At 48.1% G+C, this 16,055-nt stretch overlaps 1 protein-coding gene across 1 annotated transcript; it reads left to right on the top strand.

Annotated features, from left to right (window-relative positions):
* Positions 1 to 18: 18 nt before the first annotated feature.
* Positions 19 to 15,520, top strand: CHRNA1 (cholinergic receptor nicotinic alpha 1 subunit). Its single transcript, XM_084797734.1, has 9 exons — positions 19 to 214; positions 5,372 to 5,517; positions 5,958 to 6,002; positions 6,809 to 6,918; positions 9,389 to 9,584; positions 10,296 to 10,533; positions 13,016 to 13,239; positions 14,281 to 14,520; positions 15,043 to 15,520. The coding sequence occupies exons 1-9, from the start codon at positions 172 to 174 to the stop codon at positions 15,172 to 15,174; spliced, it is 1,374 nt and encodes a 457-aa protein (XP_084653860.1). The 5' UTR covers positions 19 to 171; the 3' UTR covers positions 15,175 to 15,520.
* The last annotated feature ends 535 nt before the right edge of the window (positions 15,521 to 16,055 follow it).

Below are 16,055 nucleotides of genomic sequence, written 5' to 3'. Positions count from 1 at the left end.
CGCTTTGAGTTTGTGGGCAGCTCAGCTGTCGTGCACGCACACAGGTGGTGTAAGAGGATAGCCAGCCGTAGAGGCAGCTGGCTTCTAACGCCGGCAGCCAGGCTCCAGCCAGAGTGCCAGGGACTGGGACAGGCGGCAGGCTGCTGGAGGCCACCGCAGCGCCCGCGGCCCATGGAGCTCCCGGCTTTTCTCCTGCTGCTTGGCTTCTGCTCCGGTAAGTGCCGGGCCCGGGGGGCTCACCTTTGAGGGTGAAGCACTACTGTGCCTGACCCACGAGGCCACAGTCTTGTTTCTTTGCTGGAGCGCAGGCTGCACAGCCACACCAGCCTGACCTGTCATATAGCCTGAGGTCGGCTCGAATGGTCTTCTGAGGATAGACTGTTTTTAGTTTGTTTCCGCAGGTAAAGCAGGAGCTGCTTGGGCAAAGGCCACAAGCAAGGTATCCTGGTTGCTCTATTGTTTCCTGGTCCCGGACTCAGCCATGTGAACATCCTGGCGCCATTTGTACAATCTGGGCCACTAGTAGAACATGGGAGCATTCTGCAATGCTTATAACTCATAGCAAGCAGGCATGTCCAACACACAGCCCGGGGGCTGTGGTGAAAGACACCTGGAAATATGGCCCAATACAAAGTCATAAACTTCTTTAAACTATTTATTATTATTATTATTATTATTATTATTATTATTATTATTATTATTATTATTATCAGCAGCAGCAACGGTAACTAGGTTCCATGGTTTGGAGATGATGATGTGTTGCAAGGTTGAACAGCAATGTTTAGTCAGAAATAACATCACTTATGGGCCTTTTGTCCCTCTGTGATTTGTCTGAGAATGAAGAAGTTTGATTGACAGCTACAGGTGCCAGGAAGGGAAATCTGTTAACAAATGTAACTAAACTGTCTCTATGAGAAAAATGTTTTGTCTTTTTTTTTTCCCCCCTCAACTTCAGAGATTCTTTTTTTAGAAGTCCATATTGTGTGCATTGCTGCTGCCCCACACACACCTTTTTTTTCTACTGATCTTACTTATATGTGGGTCTTAGTTGGGTTGGACTCATTAAACCTTGCACAGCCCTTGACCTACGCTCTGCTCTGGAATGTGTCACATCACAGCAGCTGAAACGTTATCCTGAGCCCCGGACTTCCGGTACAGGGAAACAGGAGATGCCCGTTGATTGCTTCCGATGAACTTACTCGTGGTGACATCCTCCTGCTGAGGAGCACAGTGGCTGGCCGCCCACAGCTCCCCTTGCTCTCACATTGCTCTGACAAGCACAGGCCTTCCAGGCAAGAGCAGAGAGCACATACGTACACATATCTTTTTTCAATAGCAGAGTTAGAGGAAATATCCAAACTCAGATCAATGAAATCCTGTGGAATTCGACAGTGATTCAATCAAAGCAGGTTCAGTATGTGTGTGCAAGTGTCTGCAAACATACGCTCAGTGAAATTTTGTTTTTAAAAACTTTTAAAAGATTTTTATTTTATGTATAGGAATGTTTTGCCCGCAGGTATGTGCACCACATGTGTGCCTGATGAGCACAGAGAGCAGAAGAGGGCATGAGGGCATCAGATTCCCTAGAACTCAGTTACAGGGAGCTGTGAGCCACCATGTGGGTACTGGGAACGGAGCCTGGGTCCTCCGCAAGAGCGATGCGTGCTCTTAACCTCCGGGCCATCTCTTCAGCTCCCTCAGTGAAACTTCTGAAAATGCTTGTAAGAAAATACCTGCAAGATCTCTTAGGACAACAAATTCATGTGTGTGGAGCTGTTCAGAGAAGTGTGTTGTGTATTTTGATCAAACCTAAAGTTTCCTGCGTTGGTTCCGATGCGTTGTCTGTGGGACGCAGAGGAAGCCCCGAGTGCGGGAAGCCCTGGGTGAGTATGTGCCGTGTCAAGAACCCTAGCGTCTCAGAGCCATGGAGGAATGGGAAAGCCTTCCCACTGGGGTAAGGCTCAGAGGGAAGTGGCAAAGCCTTCCACGGATTCATGTGTCAATATTGAAAGTATATGCAGAAAATGTCCACCATGGTCTGGAGAGATGGCTCAGAGGGTAAGAGCATTGTCTGCTCTCCCAGAGGTCCTGAATTCAATTCCCAGCAACCACCTGGTGGCTCACAACCATCTGTAGTGTGATCGGACGCCCTCTTCTGGCCGGCAGGTGTACATGCAGGCAGAGCACTGTATACATAATACTAAGTCTTAAAGAAATGTCCACCACAGTTTTCTCCCACCTGGATATTACAGCTTGAGGATTGTTCTCCTACAGAGCTGTTCCCTCTGAGACAGCTAACCCTGTCCCATTGATCTAACTGCATTCCATAAACCCAGCCTCCTTGTTTAACTGTGTGCAATAACCGTATTCCCCTGGTCAATCTATATATTAAACACACCGAGCATCCTGAGGTCTGTGGTTTCTCCATCTGAGAGGCCAAACCATCCGACCCCAGCTTTCCTGTGTGTCCGTGTGTCTGTCTGTGTTTCTTTTCTCAATCTCCTCACTGTCCCAGACAGGCCCTTTCCTGGAACCCTGCAAAGGGTGTGACAGCAGTCCATAGAAATTTAGAGTTAGAAAATGCAACCTAAATTTGTTTATTGTAAGGAAACCTAAGTTAAAGAGTATAAGCAAGCCTGTGACATGACATGACTTAAATTCTGGGATGTGGTCGCTTAAAAACTTAGTTTGCCCCACACAGAGTCCTAAAACAGCCTGATGTCACCCAGGAGGAGACACAATATGGAGTAAGATTTACTCAAGGTGATTCACTGCAGTTCAGAATTCTTTTTGTCAAAACCAGGGACCAATTCCCTGTGTACAAACACAAAGTGGACTGATGATGATGGCTCCGTCAGGAAAGCTCTGGCCTCACAAACACAGGATCTTAGCTCAATCCGCACAAGCCATATTGTAAAAACCAGGCATGGTGGCACATGTCTGTAATCCCAACACTGGGAAAGGAAAGGCAGACTGGTCCCTGGTGCTTACTGGCCATCCAGCCTAGACTACATCGTAAATTTAGGCTAATGAGGGACTGTCTCCAAAACGATGTGGCTCCCTGAGAAATGACATCTAAGGTTGTCATTTGGCCTCCACATGCATGTACATATATACGTAACTGCATACAACATACACACATGCAAATACACACAGTCACACTCACACACTACAGATTAGACCAATATGATATCGAGAGAACACTTTGACCTTGCTGCAAATTTGTCTCTTAGCATCGGTCCTCTCTGGGCAAAATTCTCACTCATTCTTGTCAGGGCCACTTTCTCAGTGCTCACCCAACACATAGCAACTGCTGTCCTGTTTATAGAGCATCTTTCACAGCAGCCTTCTCCTGTCTTCCACTTGAGAATCCCAAGCTCGCTACCGTCACCTTTCTTAGGATATATTGACTTCCAGTTGTTCAGTTATTTATGTTAATGACATCATGTGAGTAGAGAGGAGGATTCATGCCAGGTTCACCTTCAAATACTGTAACATTCCTGAAACAATGTTTGCAGGCAGTAGACAGTCAACAGACCTTTGGTGAGTTGATAGTGTTGGCACTATTGGGATAAAGAGTATCAATGTGACTTGGCTAAAAAGGGCCATGTTGCCATGCTTTGTGCTCTATTTATAGCCTGCGTCTTTAGTGAGAGATTGCTTACTGGCATGTGTTGACTCCAGCACACCAAGCCATACTGGAGCTGGGAAGGGAATCACAGAGTTCTTCCTTGGAGTCTTGTAAAATTCTATCGCACTGGCTTGCTTCCTCATTCCACCACTGATGGTCCTGGGGGCTTGTTTCCTGGCAATGGATTGCGGTGATGTGTCTATAAACACTGTTGGGCGCGGGGCTTGTATCTCCTCACCTTGCCCACTGAGACCAATCTAAGAAGCAGAGACTGATGAGAAAGTTCTACTCAGTTGGACCCTTTTGATACTGTTGGAAGTTTTGAGGTTCAGGAAACTTAGAAAGCTAGAAGTGAGGTGTGGGTTAGGTCAGGGTCCACAGGGGTAACAGCAAAGATGTCTGAGCTACACCGAAAGGCTCAAATCTAAACAGAGACTACATTTTACCTTAAGGGAAGAGACAAACCGTCCATAAACCTGCCTGTAACTAAGAGGCAGCCTGAGAGGGCATGGCTACCCACTGAACCTCGGTGTGCTCACCTGTGAAGCTATGGTTTAAAAAAAAAGTTACCCACTGATTCAGGAGGCTTTTAGATGTTTGTGGAATTTAAGATACCAACTCATTGCATAGCATTAGCCAGTTCATAAAGACCCGAGCTCTAGGTGAGAATTAACACTCTCGGGCAAAGAGGGAACACATCTCATCGGGTCAGCATCTAGAGTTTTCTTGGCCCATGGAGAAGAAATCATGGTGGCCTTGGCCACAGCCTTCAGAAACATCTAGTCATGGAAATGGGGTAAGTGAATTGTGTGGCTGCTCCTGGGTAGGCAACGTCAGTCCTTGTCAGGCTGGAGTTAGGGAGATCTTTATAAGGCATAGGATGGACTAGGGAGAGATTCTCCTAGGGGTGAGGGTACAGGCAGCTGTGAGGTTACAGCCAGCCCACACCACACTCATAAAATTAGGAGATGGGATCACGGCTTGGAATGTGAGGGTTCTGTCAGATGAAGGGCCTGAAACAAGTCAGGTGCCTTCTGAAGGTCAGGTCAGAACAGGCGGCTTGCCTCTGCGGCCTGCATGAGGGAGGGTACGTGGTAGAGCCAAGAAGGAAATTGTGTTCTGAATAGAAGTCCTAACCCCAAGTCATCAAAGCACAGGGTTTTTGTTTGTTTGTTTAGGTTTTTGTTGTTGTTTTGGGTTTTTTGCTCTGTTTTAATGGATACATGGCTCTATCAGCAGGGATTTGTAAAAACTGAGGCAAAACACACATTACCTAAATTTGACTATTTTAACCATTGAAAGTGCACAGTTCAGTGACAGTATCACCATTACCTAGTTCTTAAACTCTTTCATCGTCTCCAAAGGACACTCTGAACCCTTTAAGTGGCTGTAAGGCAGCATCTACTTTTAACTGTTTATGGCATCATGAGACAAGAGGCTAGTCCAGCCATGTCCAGGCTCTAAAACACCCCTGCTGGCCTTGCTGTAGCTTTTTCTTCTGTGTGGTAGCCTGGCAAGTGTGAAATGGCCAGGGGCTGCATTAAGTAAGGTCACTTGTTCAGAGAACAGATGTTGTCTCATTCTACTGGTGCTGGGTAAGGGACCACACCCGCAACTGTGTTAGGGAGGGGACTCTGAATGCACGCGACAAGGGCTCTGTGTGCCTTTCACTAACCCTGGTGAGAGTGTCCGCAAGGTAAAGAACAGCATCTGACAAGCTATGTGTCATTTCCTGCCCAGCTGGCCTTGTTCTGGGCTCCGAACATGAGACTCGTCTGGTGGCAAAGCTATTTGAAGACTACAGCAATGTGGTACGGCCAGTGGCCGACCACCGTGACATTGTACAGGTCACTGTGGGTCTACAGCTGATCCAGCTCATCAATGTGGTAAGAGAGGACTGAGGGGCTCCCTATGGCATCCATCCTGTGGTACTCACTCTATGGCATCCATCCTGTGGCACCCACCCTGTGGTCCTTACTCTATGACACCCACCTTGTAGTACCCACCTTGTGACACCCACCCTGTAGTCCCCACCCTGTGGCACCCATCCCATGGCACCCACCCTGTGGCACCCACCCTGTAGTCCCCACCCTGTGGCACCCATCCCATGGCACCCACTCTGTGGCACCCACCCTGTGGCACCCACCCTGTGGCACCCACCCTGTGGCACCCAACCTGTGGCACCCACTCTGTGGCACTCACCCTGTGGCACCCACTCTGTGGCACCCACTCTGTGGCACCCACTCTGTGGTACCCACTCTTACACTGAACCTCTACCCTTGGTTTCCTAGTCATGCCCTAAAGAGGGGCCCTTCACTTTTTTCAGGATGAAGTAAATCAGATTGTGACAACCAACGTTCGCTTGAAACAGGTAATCCAGCTGGGTTATTGCACTTACGTTGTTTTTATTCACCCAAAATCAAGCCTGGGCCCTGAGGAAATCAATCTAGGAAATAGGATTGTATACCAAAATGTTGAAAGTAGGTCCCCTGGGGTGTTGGGAGCTACGTATATATCTGACGTATCCCAATATCCTGCTTGATTTGGCTTCTCTTTTTATGTTTATTCTTTTCTGTGTGGATTCACTTATTAGGAGGCCATAGCCAAGGAACACAAACTAGAAGGCTTCAACAGCAGGGACTTATCATTGTGCCGTTCTGGAGGCCAGATGTTCCAAAGTTAATGTGTCATTGGAGTTAGTACCCTTTGAGGACTGTGAGGGGAAATCCATTCCAGAACTTTCTACGAGGCTTGTAGATAGCTGCAGTCATGTTCACAAAACATTCTCTCTCTCTCTCTCTCTCTCTCTCTCTCTCTCTCTCTCTCTCTCTCTCTCTGTGTGTGTGTGTGTGTGTTTGTGTGTGTGTGTGTGTGTGTGTGTGTGTGAGAGAGAGAGAGAGAGAGAGAGAGAGAGAGAGAGAGAGAGAGAGAGAGAGAGATTTAAATGTCCTTAAAAAAAAAGGACATTAGACTAAGGCTAGCCCTAATGACCTCACTTTAATTTAATTTCTCTGTAAAGACCCAACGAAGGGCCCATTCTGAAGTATGGGCTAACACCAGAACACACAATTCAGCCATTGTACTTCCAAAGCCTGCGGCCCACGCAGACTCTGGATCACTCTAGAGCCTTATCTAGCTGCTGCGGCACTCTAACTGGGGAAATGTCTCCCTTTCTAGCAATGGGTAGATTACAACTTGAAATGGAACCCAGATGACTATGGAGGAGTGAAAAAAATCCACATCCCCTCGGAAAAGATCTGGCGGCCAGACGTTGTGCTCTACAACAAGTAAGCAAAGCCACACAGGGTGGGCCAAGTGTCCCCTCGGAAGGACTGCCACATGCGTTTCCTCACCGTTTGTGTTAAATAACCCTTAAAACCAGAGCCACGTTGACAGGCAAGGGGTGCCATATGGCGTTCCATGTTATGAATAGAAACAATTATGGGAGCCAAATTAAATCAGGGCTGTGGGTGGGGACATTAATCCCAGAGAGCTGCAGTGGGGCGTGTGGCAACCATCCGAGGCACCCGGACTTCCCATCTGAGTTCCTGGGACTCAAATACGACCACCCCCTCCCCCACCATGGGTCTCAACTCCCGGGGGTGTCCTGAATGTCATGCCAGCATCATTGTCCGGATGCCTGCCTTGCCATCCACTGGGCCCTGCAACAGACTGTGTGTTGTGAAATTATAATGTGATTCAGGACGCTTGGCTTAATGACACGTTCATTATCATATGCCCTTTATTTGTCAGGGAATATTTATTTCAAAGAGCATCCTTCCAAGGTGGGAGCAGGAGCATGCGCAGTCAGCTAGAGGATTTGCAGTCTGACCCCACACATACAGCTGGCAGAGCTGTGCGTCCCAGCAGATAGATGTCCCCTCCCCCCTCCTCACCCCTGGGGGCTGGTAGGGGCGGTGAAATGAAAACAACGCCCTCTGGCGGCCCTCCCAGCATCTACCACAAGCAGCCCAGGTAGTTCCGGGATTGTGGCTTACGCCAAATTCCCCGTTGCTGGCGGCATCTTTCTGGATAGAGATGGAAGCGATGTCTTCTCTTTAGTGAGAACCCTACGACAGCTCTGTCCTCTCCGCAGACTCACAAGAAGCACCTCCGTGGCTAGAGAAAAGGGCTGGGGACGCAGCTCAGTAGCAGAGGATTTGTCTAATGTGTGAAGCCCTTATACTGAATCCTCAGAACTAGAGGAAATGGAAGGAGTGTTTGGTTGTTTGTTTGTCTGTTTGTTTGTTTCAAATCTATGTTTCCGGCTTCTGAGACGGGATCTGGCTTTTGTGGCCGCGTTGGGTCTTCAGACTCACGTGGGCTCCCTGGACAGCCTGGTGTTGAAGGTCACACTTAGATAGTAAGGGGCTCGGTTCCTCCCCTGTTGGCCGGATGGCATCTGAGTTTGTGACCTGTCCCACAGGGTTCTAAACAACGCTCAGGAGGACGCCAGTCCAGTTCCCCACCCCCTACGCCCCATACAATATTCAGCTGCTAGGAGTATTCTATTTTAAATTTCTAGTTTTCCCAGCAACTCTCAAAGCACACAGATGGAGGCCACCATTACAAGTGTCTCTGGGACCTAGAGTCCCAATAGGATGTCCTCTCCTCTGTCCCGCTTGCCTGTTAGGTGAAGACTTTCATGGGACATGCCCCTTTGGGCAAGTGTCCAGATATAAGTGAGTATATACCATTTGACTCTTTATGCTTCTGGGTTAACTCACTCATTATGATCATTTCTAGTTCAATCCATTTGTCCACAAATTTCGGGAATTCCTTGTTTTTAATAGCTGAGTAGTATTCCATAGTGTAAATGTACCAGGCAGATCTGGGCCCAGGGTTCCTGCTTAAACTATGGCACCAGCCAAGGACAATATGTGCAGTAAACTTTGAACCTCTACCCAGATCTAGCCAATGGACAGGACATTCTTCACAGTTGAGTGGAGAGTGGGGACTGACTTTCACATGAACTCTGGTGCCCCATATTTGACCACGTCCCCTGGGTGGGGAGGCCTGGTGACACTCAGAGGAAGGATAGCAGGTTACCAAGAAGAGACTTGATACCCTATGAGCATATACAGGGGGAGGAGGTCCCCTTCAGTCACAGTCATAGGGGAGGGGAGTAAGGGGAAAATGGGAGGGAGGGAGGAATGGGAGGATACAAGGGATGGGATAACAATTAAGATGTAATATGAGTAAATTAATAAAATCTGTTTAAAAAAATAATAAGTGTCTCTGGGAGGCCCAGCGTGGTAGCGCATGCCTTTAATCCCAGCACCCCGGAAGCAGAGACAGGCAGATCGCTGTGAGTTCGAAGCCAGCCTGGTCTACAGAGAAACCCTGTCTCGGAAAACAAACAAAGAAACAGAAAACAAAACAAGTGTCTCTGGGGGAGGGGAAGGAAAAGGCTGAGGGGCAGTTGCCCAAGTCATCTGAAGCCTGCAGATTCCCACATTCTGACTTGGGACTTGCTCAGTGCTCAGGAAATCTGCATTTTTCTTTTTTTCCTTGACTGGGTGACTGATTGACAGATTGGGCCTTGCTATGTAGCCCAGGCTAACAGGGTTCTTTATCCATCTCCTCAGCCCCTGGAGTGCTAGAATCACAGGACCCCCCACCATCCTTGGCTAGTGCTTAGGAACGTGTGTTTTTTACCAATCACCCCAATGCGTGTTGGTTTAAGATCATTTTGGGGAGCACCGCCGTAGACTAGAATGCAATACTGGAGCCATTTTTCTCTCATCCCGACTGCAGTGCAGACGGCGACTTCGCCATTGTCAAATTCACCAAGGTGCTCCTGGACCACACTGGCCACATCACCTGGACGCCTCCAGCCATCTTCAAAAGCTACTGTGAGATTATTGTCACCCACTTCCCTTTCGATGAGCAGAACTGCAGCATGAAGCTGGGCACCTGGACCTATGATGGCTCTGTGGTGGCCATCAACCCGGTAGGTGGTGGCCTCCCGCGATGAGGCTGCTTTCAGGACTAGGCCTGCCCAGGTATCCAAGTCACCCCCTCACCTGCTCACCCCGCAACAATCCCAGGCTCCTGGCACCACCACAGACTAGGGAAGCATCTAGGTGTGTGGCTTCCAGCCGAGTGCCAAGGTTCTGGACGCACTGCCTGGGAGAAGTAAGAGCTTAAATGAATTCCCTTTGCTACATGCTGTTTCAAGAATTCTGATGAGCATGCTGGAGATGGCTCAGCGGTTAAGAGCACTGACTGTTCTTCCAGGGGTCCTGAGTTCAATTCCCAGCAACTATACGGTGGCTCACAACTATCTGTAATGGGGTGACTTTCTCTTCTGGTGTGTGTGAAGACAGACAGACAGACAGACACACACACACACACACACACACATACACACACACACACACACAATAAATATTTAAAAAAAGAATTCTGATGAGCGAGTCTTGAAGAGTGGGGCTTGGGTGCCAGTGTTCTTAAAGTTTCCTGGTTTGTGTGTACAGCCAAAATAAATAACCCTAACGTGTTACATGATGTGTGCTATAGGAAATGAACCTCTTACCCCTATGCAGAAATGGCCCAACCTCCCTCTTGGGAAAGTGACCCTCCAACGGGACATGGTTAACCATGTCACTGCCTTCCTCAGGCTGAGGTAGCAGGGGTCTGCAAGTCTGATTTCGTTTCTCAGGAAAGTGACCAGCCCGACCTGAGTAACTTCATGGAAAGCGGGGAGTGGGTGATCAAGGAAGCTCGGGGCTGGAAGCACTGGGTGTTCTACTCCTGCTGCCCCACCACTCCCTACCTGGACATCACCTACCACTTCGTGATGCAGCGCCTGCCCCTCTACTTCATCGTCAACGTCATCATCCCCTGCCTGCTCTTCTCCTTCCTAACCAGCCTGGTGTTCTACCTGCCCACAGACTCAGGTGAGCGCAGCGGCCATGACTGCAGCTGCTGTGGAGCTCATGCTGCTAGGGACAGCAGGGACTAACTGTGTGCTCACAGAGACGTGGGGACCCCAATCGTCGCTGCTGTGCCCAGGGTGCAGACAGTCACACTGGGTGGCTGTGTGGTTGGAGTGGAGCTCACAGCTGGGTATCAAACTCGGGTTCTCTGACAGAGCAAGTGCTCTCAACCACTGAGCTGTCTCTCCAGCCTCACCACGCCCACTTTTCTGTTTATTTAATTTAATGTTATCCTTATGTGTATGGGTATTTTGCCTACATGTGTGTCTGGGCACTACATGTGTGCTTCTGGTGCTAATGGAGTCCAAAATAGGGCATCAGTTCCCCTGGGACGACAGCTATGATGGTTGTGAGCTGAGTGTGGGTGCTTAGAAGGGAGCAGCCGGGCTCTTGACTTCTGAGCCATCTCTCTTGCCTCCCATATATCTTTCAAGCAAATAAGTACAAGTAAATATTTTCTTTCTTTCTTTCTTTCTTTCTTTCTTTCTTTCTTTCTTTCTTTCTTTTTTGTTTTTGAGACAGGGTTTCTCTGTGTAGCCTTGGCTGTCCTGGACTCACTCTGTAGACCAGGCTGGCCTCGAACTCACAGAGATCTGCCTGCCTCTGCCTCTCCAAGTGCTGGGATTAAAGGCATGCGCCACTATGCCCAGCACAAATAAATATTTTAACTTTCTAAACAAATAATACAAAAGAAAAAAAGACACCACTAGACCAATAGAGAAATTAATTAACATCTATAAATACTGAATAGTTTATCACTGTAAATACTACTGCAGTTCTGGCTACACTATGGTAAAGGTTAGCTATTATCATCAGTATTATTAAATAGGAAACAGTAAATAGCTGGATAACTTTAATGTTTATAATTCTAACTTCTTGGTTTGGAGGTAGAATTGAGAGTTTTGCACTTTTATTTACCCTGTGCCCTCTTTTTTAGTAGCTCCTCGGCATTTACAAGAGACTAGTTCTAGGACGCGCATGGGCTCCGAAATTCAAGGATGCTCAAGTCACATGGAACTTCTGCACATCCTTTGATGCTTAAAATGATCTCTCTTAAAAAAAAAAAAAGATGTATTTATTGTGTATGTATTGTGTTTTGCCTGTGTGTACACTAGAAGAGGGCACCAGGTCTCATTATAGATGGTTGTGAGCCACCATGTGGTTGCTGGGAACTGAACTCAGGACCTTTGGAAGAGCAGCAAGTGCTCTTAACCTCCGAGCCATCCCTCCAGCCTGAAATTATCTCCTGATACACTGTAAAGGCTGCAAAAATAATTATCATTCTATATTGTTTGGGGGGTAGTGGCAGAAAAGTCTGCATATGTCCAATATATATACCACTTAATTTTTCTGAATATTTTCAGTCTGAGTTTGCTTGGATTTTTGCACAATCTGCAGGTACAGAAGGCCGACTCTATACCAACCATCGGGAAGAGTATGAAAAGAGTATAGAGGGGTTTACAATAACAGCAGGGAGGGCAACACGAGAGACCTCCCCCAGAGACCCCCAACAAGAGCAGCCTAAGGTTCTCTATAGCACCCCACAAAGACGATCCTGCGCCAGTCAGCTTGACCTTCCTGCAGCGTGGCCAGCTGGGTCCCCTGAGTCTCAAGGCCTGCAGAAAAAAGGCGGGGGTTTAGGGGGTCCTACCATGAAAGACAAACCAAACGGAGAAGAGAGTGTAAAGAAAAACTTTTTAGATGAAAGGGAGGGAAGGGCTGAAGATCAGGAGCCCTGGACGTGCTGAACACACTCCTCCATGGCAGATTTTTTTTTTTTTTTTTTTTTTAGTTTTGGCCTTGCAGTTTGCTTCACCCTGAGAAAAAAATGCATTCTGGGATGTCAAGCCACCTGCTGGGTAACAAAAAGGACCACTAGTGGGGTTTATTCAAACTTCTATCCTGGGTCTAGCTTGCCAACCCAGAATCCCTCTTGTTTTCCTGAGTCCCAACAAAAAGTAGAGCCATTGGCCGCTTAGCAACTGCAATGGAAACGCCGGCCATTTGATGCCGTCGGTAGAGCTGGGCGCTGCAGTCACACAGGAAAGATGCCCAGATTTATCCTTTGAGAACACGCTGTTCACATTCCTTCACCGTGGGTTTCGGTGGTGCGTGAGTGTGCGAGGACGGCCTTGATGGAATGCCACAGGTGGGTCGCTATAGACAACAGCAGCGTATTTCCTCATAGCTCCGCGAGCTCAAATTGAGAGCAGGAACCAACAGGGTTAATCTACTCTGAGGTTTGCAGAAGACGCCTTCTCCACGTCCTCACACGGTCTTCCATGTGCGTGTCTGCGTCCCAATCCTCCCTCGCCGATATACTCCTGTTTTGCCTTAAGTATCTCCTTAATGGCCCCGTATCCAAACACAGTCCCATTCTGGAGTCCTGGACCTTCAGGAGGGGGTGGTGGGTGGTTGCAATGTCTCCCGATTGTCTTTCTAGGGGAGAAGATGACGCTGAGCATCTCTGTCTTGCTGTCCCTGACCGTGTTCCTCCTGGTCATTGTGGAGCTGATCCCGTCCACCTCCAGCGCCGTGCCTCTGATCGGGAAGTACATGCTGTTCACCATGGTGTTCGTCATCGCGTCCATCATCATCACCGTCATTGTCATCAACACACACCACCGCTCGCCCAGCACCCACATCATGCCCGACTGGGTGCGGAGGGTGAGTGCCGAGACTCACGGGTCCTCTCTTACGGAGTCCTCCTCGCCGACCCCTGGGAGTGCTGAGGATCGAAAGTCCTCCCTAGGCATCTGGAAGCCCCGAGGAGAAGGAACTGCTTCTTTGTGGGGACAGCCCGTGTTGCCTTCCCGGAGACTGAAGAAAAGTAAAATGAATTAAGCCCACTCCCACCGAGCTTATGGGATCTAATTAGAAATTAATAGGTCCCTGACTATGCTTGGGCATTCTTAACCTTTTTATTGGTGTGTTTATATTCAGTTTGTGAATAGACACGCTTATTTTCACCAGTGAAAATCATCAGTTGAGACTATACTGATCCAAGGAGTGTGCCCCGAAGTATTTATACTATTGAACTGAAAATGTGTTAACACCTCACGCATTTTTTAAAAATTAATTAATTTTGTGGTCATGCTGGGGGTCGAACTCAGGGCCTTGAACATTTTTGACAAGCACTGTTCCATTGAGCCACACACCCCCCCACACCCAAATATGACCACTTTTTATAAAAGGCATATATATTAAACTGTAGGGCATTAGTGTCAGTAGTACTAGCTTGCCCTGTTGGATTTCTGATGGAGTCTAACTGTCCCTGTCAGATGACTCTGGGCAACAGCTCTGCACACTTAACATCAGGAACAAAAACCAGTAGAAAACAGGTTTCTTTTGTTTTTGGTGGGGCTAAACGTTTACATACTTGAGGCTGCCAGGGACTGGTCTTTAATCCAGGACCTTTCTGCCCCCTGCAGAGTCTGAAGTGTAGTGCAACGTGGGTGTCCGCACACAGGCTCCCTCCAGTGGCAAAGTGCTCACATTACAGAATCATAGTTACTACAGCCATCTGGACCTGCCCAAGAAGAGTTGAGCCTCTCTGACTCCTAGTACAGTACTTTTCTTCTAGGGACAAGGAGACTGAGGCCTAGAGATGCTGAGAGATTTGCCCAAGATCACATTGCTAATGCAAAGGCAGTGATTCTGGAAATGTTGACAAGAAGTCTTATGCTGTGCGTTTCTTTTGTGTGTTAGGTCTTTATCGACACTATTCCAAACGTCATGTTTTTCTCCACAATGAAAAGACCATCCAGAGATAAACAAGAGAAAAGAATCTTTACAGAAGACATAGATATCTCCGACATCTCTGGGAAGTCGGGGCCTCCACCTGTGGGTTTTCACTCTCCGCTCATTAAGCACCCCGAGGTCAAAAGTGCCATCGAGGGTGTCAAGTACATCGCAGAGGCCATGAAGTCAGACCAGGAGTCCAATGACGTAAGCTTTGTGGCTTCAGGCTCACGCCTGTGGGATTCATCTGTCTGCTTGTTTATTTACTTTTAGGCATTTGAGACAGGGTTTCCTCTGTGTGGCCCTGGCTGTCCTAGAACTCATTCTGTAGACCAGGCTGGTCTCGAACTCAGAGATCTGCCTGCTCTGCCTCCTGAGTGCTGGGATTCAAGGCATGTGCCACCACCACATGGCTAATGCCCCTCTGGGTTTAGATGGTCAAGTGCATAAGTGTGACAGGGGGGTTTCACTTGACCAATGAGTTGGCTTCAAGCTACAGTTGCTGACTTCAGATGTGCTGTTGTTGACTGCCCCGGCCACTTAAAAAAAACAACAACAACAACTAATTTTTTCATAAAATAATTATGTAAAAATTAAAGATTATAAAATGAGCCTCAGGTGGTAAGGCTTGCAGATTTACTTATTGAAGGCCAGGCCAGTCGGGGATGCTGTGAGTGAGCCTGTGTCCCATCTTAGGGGATTCCTGTCTAACGCCCCCTTTCCTCTCAGGCGGCTGAGGAATGGAAGTATGTTGCCATGGTGATGGACCACGTTCTCCTTGGAGTCTTCATGCTGGTTTGTCTCATCGGGACCCTGGCTGTGTTTGCAGGCCGGCTCATTGAGTTACATCAGCAAGGCTGAGCAGAGGCTGAGCTGAGCCTGCCTCTGCCCCAGCCCCAGCCAGCGTGGGGAAAGACGGGGAAAAGAGGACGCTCTAATGCCGTCACACTTACCATTCTTACTACGTGTCCTATTAGTGAGTGACCTCTGTTTACACCGCTATGGTCTTGAAGTGTTTCCCCTTTCCTTCTGCTTCCAATACCACGAGTCTCCCCAAAGAGTGAATCCTTTGCAAGTAAACGAAAGCGAGCTTTCAAAAGAAGTATTCATCTCTAAGTGGCTCCTTGGAGAGTTTTGCTTGGATACTCAAGGTTTTCTGCTGTTTTGTCATTGCTAACTGATTTCATTTTCTTTAAAATATATATAATTGTACACTGTATGGGTGTTTTGCTTGCACGTATGTCTCATGCCCGTCCATGAAAGTCAGAAGAGGGCATCGGATCCCCTGGAACTGGAATTAAAAATGTTTGTGAGTGCCGCCAGGCCTCCCCATCCAGGGGATGTGGTCAGAAAAGGGGCACCAGAGTTCATGTGGCGGCACTCAGAGGAAGGATAGCAAGTTACCAAGAAGAGACTCGATACTCTAAGAGCATATATAGGGGGAGGAGGTCTCCCTCAATCACAGACATAGGGGAGGGGAGAAGTGGGAAGTGGGAGGGAGGGAGGAATAGGAGGAAACAAGGGAAGGGCTAACAATGGAGATGTAATATGAATAAGTTAATTTAAAAAAATGTTTGTGAGCCACCATGTGACACCTGGGAATCAAGTCCTCTGGAAGAGCAGCCAGTGTTTTTAACCACTGAGCCATCCATCCATCCAGCCTGGTTAACTGCTATTCTTAAAGCACAGAGAGTCCTTTCCTTAAGACATAAAGTTTCATACCTGCTATGAAAGCCCTGTCT

Source organism: Acomys minous, assembly GCF_964271855.1.
Source record: "Acomys minous genome assembly, chromosome: 10".
NCBI lineage: Eukaryota > Metazoa > Chordata > Mammalia > Rodentia > Muridae > Acomys > Acomys minous.
This window is presented reverse-complemented; position numbering and strand designations above follow the sequence as displayed.

Coding starts and splice junctions, on each gene's coding strand:
- CHRNA1 (XM_084797734.1), top strand. CDS start 172: ATGGAGCTCCCGGCTTTTCTCCTGCTGCTTGGCTTCTGCTCCG. Junction 9,585..10,295: donor CTGTGGTGGCCATCAACCCG/GTAGGTGGTGGC, acceptor TTCGTTTCTCAG/GAAAGTGACCAGCCCGACCT. Junction 13,240..14,280: donor TGCCCGACTGGGTGCGGAGG/GTGAGTGCCGAG, acceptor TTTGTGTGTTAG/GTCTTTATCGACACTATTCC.